The sequence below is a fragment of the Diplotaxodon limnothrissa genome, linkage group LG9, assembly GCF_057381915.1.
Source record: "Diplotaxodon limnothrissa isolate DT_005_m linkage group LG9, D_limnothrissa_male_GT1.1, whole genome shotgun sequence".
NCBI classification, from domain to species: Eukaryota; Metazoa; Chordata; class Actinopteri; order Cichliformes; family Cichlidae; genus Diplotaxodon; species Diplotaxodon limnothrissa.
In genome coordinates, this window is record NC_140604.1 from 4,856,572 (window position 1) to 4,865,393 (window position 8,822).

At 36.5% G+C, this 8,822-nt stretch overlaps 1 protein-coding gene across 1 annotated transcript; it reads left to right on the forward strand.

The window, feature by feature from the left end:
* Positions 1-333: 333 nt before the first annotated feature.
* On the forward strand, positions 334-5,707 carry LOC146625017 (uncharacterized). The gene is made up of 10 exons (XM_085363246.1): positions 334-638; positions 1,687-1,899; positions 2,235-2,370; positions 2,843-3,381; positions 3,920-4,236; positions 4,357-4,547; positions 4,638-4,810; positions 4,910-4,993; positions 5,102-5,316; positions 5,451-5,707. Exons 1-10 carry the CDS (start codon positions 334-336, stop codon positions 5,705-5,707), a joined length of 2,430 nt encoding a protein of 809 aa, XP_085219372.1.
* The last annotated feature ends 3,115 nt before the right edge of the window (positions 5,708-8,822 follow it).

The window sequence follows — 8,822 nt, forward strand, 5'->3', positions numbered from 1 at the left end:
CACATTGCAATATTATGCTCTCTTATACATGTATTTTAATCTACATATTTACACATTTGCACTCTAACATACATGCATTTTCATTTATGCATTCCTACATTTTGCTCTCATTTACATGCATTCAAAATGCATTTAATCTTACAAATAATATATGTATGTAAGAAGAGAATGCATACATATCTGAAGAAAATATATGTATGCAAGAGAATAATGTATGTGAATGAAAGAGTATAGTGGAAACGGAAGGAGTTTAATGGAAACGGAAGGCTGGGTGTCTGTACCGCTGTGATTGGCTGAGAAGCACGCGCGGGTCACTTTCAAGTGTCTGACAGCATGGAGGGGGGAGAAGAAACTCGAGTTCTTCAGCAAGCTGTCGGGTTGTTAAGAAATATTTTATCATCTCCTGAAACGGTCACATCGTTGTCCTCGTCACTTGATCGAGATGGGACGGGCTCAACTGCACCCAGTGTTATCCACAGCACGGTGGAAAGTGAGATGAGGGAACTTTTTAGATCAGCTAACACCCGGGTATCTTCAACGAGTCAAGTAGCTACACAGAGTTCGACTGGAGTGGGGCAGTCTTTGCGATATCAGACCCAAAAACACTTTGGCAACTGGAACTGCAGATCAAGGAAAAGGTAAGAACAAAACAGTTTGCCACTTAACTATACAACTGCGAAATACAAAATACGAAATGTGCTTTGCTGATTTAGCAACGCACTTTTTTACCCTTATAAATTTTTAGCCCTAGCTAATTTATTCAGCAGCATCCACATTAAAAACAGTAAAGACCGTGGCATTTATTTCAATATTAGTGGCTGTTTGTACTTGTGACCCGAGTGTAAGTTGATGCTTACTTTAAGATTACTTTATTAAATCTTCTTTATTAATGTGGGAGGTGGTAGCTACATTAGCCTGCTAAATAAAAGGTTGGGTTAATTTTCTTGTTGTTTTTGTTTAGTTTTGTATTTATTTATTTATTTATTTTTTGGGGTAGAATTTTAATCTTGCTAGAAGACATCAATCCAACTCTGTGTTGTGAGTGGATCAATATCTGTACCACTGTAGAGGTAGATAAACATGGATGCCAAGTCATGCCTTCAGTCCAGTTTCTACAGTGTATGAAATAAGAAAAAAAGAAATATGATCGGTGTCTTTTTTGTTCTTTAGTCAAAGTAAAAAGTAATAGCAAATGTTTCTTTGTATGCCTCTCTGTAGAGCAGTAAAAAAAATCCTTATGCATTGTACTATATATTTATTTATTTATTTATTTAATTCAAGCGTCAGTGAATTAAAATGGTCAAACCCCAAAACATTTTCAATTTTACGTACAGTTTCCATTTTTTTTCAAAGGCAATTTATAGGCATGCTATTACTTTATGCATTTTTTTTCTTTCAAATTATGTTTCTGTTATTTGTGTTTGCTATTATACTCAACTCTTACATGCACAAGCAACTTTAAACATATTCAAGTGGGCTAAATGGCTAGCTGCGATACTGTTTTTTTTTAATATAAACTGTGTAACATTTTATTTTATTCATAAAAGCTTAGCAACAGTTTAACGTGTAAGCTGGTCACTACCAAGTGACATAAGCAACTTTCTTAAGGAACTGATAGTGTCTAAGTATAGGTAAATAAAACAAAAGATACATAAATCTGAATATAGTTTCTGTTTTGTTTTATAGGGCCAAGACACATTATCATGATACTTTCAACAAAGATGTCATCCTTCTTCCATGGCCATCAAGCAGTGTTGTTGTCAAGCATCGCACAAAACAACATTTACATGAACAAGGGCATATATTGAATGGATTTGAATTCCAAAAATCCTGGGACCAGAAAACTGTCTCTGAACAAATAAGGGACGCCTTTGGAGATAAACTTTCTATTGATGTAAGGTAGGTTGTGCTAGCAGTCGAAACCTAATGCGACACAGCTTTTGTCAGTAGTCTTTTCGATATCTAGGCATTTCAAAGCTTTACATAACGATTTAAGTCAGAGAACAGGTAGACATGAATCAGTAAACTAAAATAAAAGAACCAAATCAGTTATCCTTTCTTGAACACTCCATTTTTGGCATACTTTTTTGACATTTGTATAAAGTTTACTTCTGTTACTACTGGTTTCAGTCTGATTCAAAGAGGAAAACAAGATTAGCTCTAAAAAAGTTATTGGAACATTTTTGCTGTTTTGGATTTTAAACATTTTACAACTTACTGTAACTGTTTTCCAGCCTGGAGTTTCTGATGGCTTGTGGCAACAGACTGATTGCACCCAAACTGCGAGCAGGACAGGAGCTGGATGCAAATCTCATACATAAAATTTATAAATCGAAAGCCCTATACATCAGACCATCAAAACCAATTTTGGTACGTTATTTGACTTTTGAATGAATCTACATAGCACTGTACAGTAATAATATGAAGACCAGAAATTGGTGCATAAACAACCTTTGAACTTTCTCATGTCTGTTCTTTTTAAACTTGCCTTTCACCTTTTGTAGTTGGATAGAATAGTACCAAGTTAATGTTCCTTTTTAAAAATGTTAATCCTAAGCTCTGGTATTGACTAAATTTACAGCTGCTCTGTTGGATTGTTTGTGAATTATAGAACGTAAGACTACTGCTGTTCAGGAGATGTGTTACAATTTTGTCTGCCTAGTATGTAAAAGTAATTGTGAGAAAGATCTATTAACTCTTGAAATTTCTCACCCTATGGTAGCTGGGATAGGCTCCAACCACCCCACCTCTGATAAGAATAAGCAGAAGAGGTTGGATATATGGTATTTAATGTTCAAATTCAATATATGTGAATTATTATAATTATTATTTTATTTCTAAGGATGATATTACAAGCTACAGCAGTGAGGAAAACTGTGAAGAAAACCCTGTTTCATCAAGGCAGCTGCGCTCATCATCTTCAGACAGTTTTGCCAGTTCAACAGCTGCCTTCCAACCAATCTCTGCTCCGACGCAATCTCCTGCCTCATCAGTTTGTAATGGAACATTATTAACGGAAACTCCTGCCTTGACCCATGAAAGTAGTATCTCACACAAGTACAGCAGCGCTTCAACAAACATTTCCTTCAGCCAGTTACCAGTGTCTTCATTGGAAATCTACCCTTCCACTAGTCAGCCTTCTACCTCATCATCTGCATCTTTAAGTGATCCAGTTCTGGTCCTGACGTGCCGAAATACCTCAAGCTCACCCTACCAGACCAGGAATCCAGAGAATCATTGTTCAGCATTACCCTCTACATCAACACACAGTCAATCTGTAAACTACGATAACTACCTTTCAATCATGACTCCACTATCTGACATGTCTTCTGATGATGAGGAACTTAACCAGGCTATACTAGCAAGCCTGCAGAGCGAAAGGTTAGTTTCAAATACAAATGTTTTACAGTAGCCAATTAAACACACCATATTTGTTGCAATCCAATACTGTAACCAGTGTTGTGAAGGAGTGTAATCCATCCTCAGATATTTATATGCATATATGATATTTATATTTGCTGTTAACAAAACAGTTTTTTGAATAATGTCTACAGAGTCAAATGATAATGCTGTAATGCTGGCAAATTTTATTTTATTTGAAATAGGCAGCGAATTTTTAACAGCCTATCTGACAATGAAATGAAATTTACTTATTGTGCATTGAAACTAATTTTCTTTGCTCTAGTGCTTTCTAGTTCTCCAAAACATATAAACAATATAAAAAGCCACTGAGCAATATACTCCTTTGTACATTTTGCTTATGATTATGATAATTTCCTTTGGTGATTAATAAAGTATGCTGATTCTGATTTTGACAAAACTTTGTATGTCCTTGTAGCCCTTGTATGTGAATGTTTTTACTGATGTTCTTTTCAATATTTTTTTCTTTTTTTTTCTTTTCTTTTTTCTAATCCTACAGGACTTCAAGTTGTTTGGTATCAGCAAAAGATATTTTGGAGGAACTTTCTGCAAAAGTAAACCAACAGAAGAAATGCAAGTTCAACATTAATAGATCAACAGTCCTGGATGGAGCAATTAGAGGTTTTAAACGAGCGACATATGATCCATGCCACACAATTTCTGTCAGGTTTTCTGACGATATGGGAGTACCTGAAGAGGCTGTTGACTTGGGTGGACCAAGAAGAGAATTTCTAAGACTTCTGATCGAAGCTTTGCCCCTGTCTCCAATGTTTGAGGGTGAAGAAGGCAAAATGAACTTGGCGCTTGATAGTGCTGGTATGTATTGATTTTAGGCTGATATCCCTGGAGTAATGCAATAAAAAAATCATTTTTATGAAGTTCTTGTCAAGCGCTTTCATGCATCTATTGACATGTAATGTTTTTCATTATTTCTAGCCATGAGGGAGGACAGGTACTTCATTGCAGGCAGAGCCATTGCAGTAAGCCTTGTACATGGTGGTCCACCAGCAGGCTTTCTGTCCCCAACACTCTTCTCTTGCCTTGTTGATGGCCCAGATTTGGCTAAACCAGTTTTAGAAGATGTTGCCGATAGTGACCTGCGTGAAAAAATTAAAACTGATTTGTCAGTTGTTGGATAATGTTTTAGTATTGTGTGCATTTCGTTCTACTCCATGTATTAATTGGGGCCCATTAATTTTTAATTTTTTTATTTGAAGGTTAAAGAGTGTAAATCCTTTGAAGATCTGATAGTAGCAACTGAGCCACTTCAGGAATACTTAGCCAATACTGGCTGCCTGAGGCCGCTACGGAGGCTGGAAGACAAGGATCTGCTTATACATGACATTATCATGTTCCAAGTAATACACAGAGTCCGTGGTCCATTTGAAAGGTATGTATGTATGTATTTATTGTTGTCCAATAAGTAACTCAAACCCATGCTGATTGCCTTGTATTCTGGGAATTTTGTGTGACATTTCTTTATGTGTAGGTACACCATGCCTCCAAAGGTGACAGCATCACATGAAAAATGCAGATTTGGGATATACACTTTTGATGATGTGAATAATCTGAAGTAAAAGTTATTGTATATATAAATTCATATGTTTTAGATTATACTTCTTGGATCCATTCATTTTTGATGTGATTTGTGATTTTAAAGGTAATTCTGATTATCATTTAGATTTCAGGATGGACTACGGACACTTGAGGTGCTGGACAAAATCCAAGATCACCCAGAGAGTTTTCGCACCCTTCTATGCTGGTCACCTTCAGTGCTTACAGCTGACCTTCTTGACAGCCTCTTTACCATCCGCCTTTCTCCAGCTGGGAGCAATAAAAGGCAGGCTGAAGCAGTTGTCATTAGTTTCTGGAGAGACTACCTAACAGATGCAGAAGGTAAATTTAGCGTTTTAAGCATTGTGTTCAATTTATAATGCAGTGCATCTTTTCATTGAATCAGTTAAAAGTAGAAATGCTTGCTGTGTTTTTTGTCTTTAATGCCATTTTTGACAGTATTGCTTTTCCTTTAGATCAAGACGGAACACAGAAGCTGGGGACAATTCTTGCCTTCGCCACTGGAGCCAACACTGTTCCACCAATTGGCTTCTCTCCACAACCGTCCATTGAATTTCTTCACCAAGAGCCAGATGCACAAACCATGTCTAAACTACCCATTGCAAACACGTGCATCAATTGTTTAAAGTTACCACTTCATACCTCTTACAAAGACTTTCAGGAGAATATGGACTTTGCATTAGGTAATACACATGGTTTTGGAATAGCTTAATTCCTGGTCAGGTTAGTATGCTAATCTGAGTTTTGCACTCAGTTAAATTAATGAGTGTCAACCATTAAGTAATTCTAAGAGAGGGGGGGGGGGGGGGGGGGGGGGGGGGGGGTGTTTTGAATATCATTGCATTTTCTTTCCCAGAAATCAAACAAATGTTCAAAATGTTCCACCTAAAACACCAATTAACACGCTTGAGACCAAGCTGAATTTACTTTATGTCACCCACCTATTTTGTGATTGGAGGCTCTGTTTTTGCATTGACCTTTTAACAAATGTTCATTTGCTTCAAGTCTTTTTGCTTGTCAGGGTACCATTCTACAAGTATACAATAGTTATATATACTAACATAATTCAATAATAATTTTTTCATTGCATTAATTTATGTGCATTGTGATTATTTTTGTTTTCTAGCTTTGTACTTGTTTGTTGCTTTTATTCTCTGGTGTTCTTCAATATTGTTTATCTGACACTTCTATTCTATTTGATCAGTGATCCATGTTTGATGTATTGACTGTATGACTGTATTAATGTTAATGTTATCAGTTTGAGTCATCTTGTTCCAAGACAATACATCTGGTGATTGTGATGACCAAAAACCTCAATAAAATGTGGTTGCACAAATTTATTTTTTCTTTTAACAAGGTGTTTTAAAACAAAACATGGTTGTAAAATCTCAACACACTCACATAATACAACTCATAAATTCTTTAAAATTGTATACAAACCGTAAACATGCATGTAAAGGTTGATAGTAGCATTCTTGAAATTTAAAGCTGTGACTAAACTTCTAATAATACTGAACTAACAACAGTCTTGGCACTGTATTCTTTTTAAGCTGCACAACCACAATTACAGTAAATGAAATTTCTCCAGAGGCCTTGTTGATATTTTAGGATTGTCTCTCAAGAAAACGAACAAGGTTGCAAAATAAATCTATACCGTTATTGCCATCATCTTCAAATGGATCAAAGGTCTGTTGAAGTGTAACCATCATGGTGTCACTGATGGAAATGTTAATTGATGGAACAACGACATTATTGTTTGTCTCCAGCTCTGGCAGTGGTCTGCATTCATCAATACCAAAGTCATTTTCACAAATACCATTCATATTTGGGTTATGTATTCCTGCATTGTTGATAATGCCCCTTTGCCACAGCTGAAGAGGGGTTTGCCCTCCTTGTGTTGAAAGTCCATGGTTATTCCACTGGTTCTGAAATTCTGTGGCAGCTCTTTGAATACGTGGCAAATATATATAATGAAGACAAAATAAATGGACCTCATTAAGTGAATCTAATACACCATGCTCCTCCATAAAATTGAAAAGATTAACAAAATGATATGAGACCACTCGATTTAATTCTGCCCATAATCGCTCAATTCTTTGATTATGCACAGACCTGCCAGTGATAACACTATGCCTGTTCAGTCCTTGCCTGTAAAGCATGAAACGGGCAACACCAGTGTTTTCTAGTCCATGATCACATCTCACGCTGGATGGCATTCCAAAGTTCTGAACACCAACCATGAACAGTGACAAAACACTTGATGCCCTGTTGTTATCTAAACACGCAAGGTAGATGATGGTTCTACTGAAACCATCCACACAGCCATGGAACACCATCCTCCATCTCACAAGTTTGTGGTTTCCATCTATATGCCTATAGAAAAATGAAATAAGTAGAAGTTATGTATGGGGAAACTATGACATGGTCAAGGATATGCACACGTTTGAGTAAATAAAACAATGAGTTATTTTGCTTTAGATAATCCATTTCGCTATAGACTTGGAATCAGGACTGTTTTTCTGTTAGAATTTTCTCACCATAACTGATTGGGGAAAGGAACACTGTACAGTCGTCGACGTATTGCATTGCGTCTTCTGAGGGAACGTCCAAAGGGGTCAATTTCTTGTAGACTTTGTCTTACACGCCACCTTTGGATTCATAACCCACGTGATCTCAAGCTGCCATGCACATATCGTTCACCTGCATTTGTGGTATACTGAAGGATTTCCCTAACAACCCTGTTCAGGTTTTCATCGGATAATGTTGCATAAGTCAGTGGCTCAATGCCAAGGTCCTCTCTGTGCCTGTACAGAGTACGGGAGCTAACCCCTAAGCATGTTGCAATGCTTTGCCAGTTCATTCCAAGAGATACTAAATGAGATATTTGCTCTCTTGAAATGCTGTATCGCGGTCGACCTTGAGAGCAAGTCATGAGAGGTGGAGGTAGCAAGACAAGTCTGTTCTCAGATGTAGTTCCTTGTCTGGTTTCATAAGCAGTCAGTAAAAAAATTAGCCATCCATTTAAGGACTGTAATGTATTCACTGCTTCTCTATTTCTTGCATCGTCAACAAATCTTGAGATGGACAAAATTCCAGATAAGGTTTGAATGTGATCACCAAGTTCTCTATGGAGCCTCTGACGAACAAAAGAATCTGTAGCTTCTCTTTGAATTTGTTCCAAACATTCTAATACATTATTTAAAAAAGTTCTAATGTCATTTTCATTACTACTTACTCGACAAATTAACTGCAATACTAGCAAAGAAAGCAGGACAACTTTGAACAGCTTCATTGCTTGGTTCTTCTGGTTTAGGTCTGGGTATGTCAAGTAAGTTCTCCAAGTGTATTACATTTCCTGGTTTAAGAATAACTTCCTGCTTAAAGGATTAACTTCCTGTGTTAGGAAATGCAGATGTGAATGTCAGAGTGTATGTATGCAAGGGTAAAGGATAAACACTGGGATTGTATGTGTATATGAGTATAGGAGTACAAATATATATGTGTTGAAAGGTAAAGGGTATGTATATATATGTATGACTAGAAAGGGCTGCACCTGCAAGGAGAATAAATATATGTCAACATAAAAATATGTAGCATTAAGAAAAATAGAATACATGTGTGTGAAAGGAAGATTAATGGATTTATGTGAGAGTGAATATACATGGATATGAATTAAGAATAAAGGTGTGCGAGATGACAATATCTGTATGTGAGAGTGAAAATATATGTATGTATGTGAGAGTGACAATACATGTGCATGAAAGAAGAATATATGTATGTGAGAGTGAAAGTATATGTGTGTGAAAGAAGAATATATGTATGTGAGA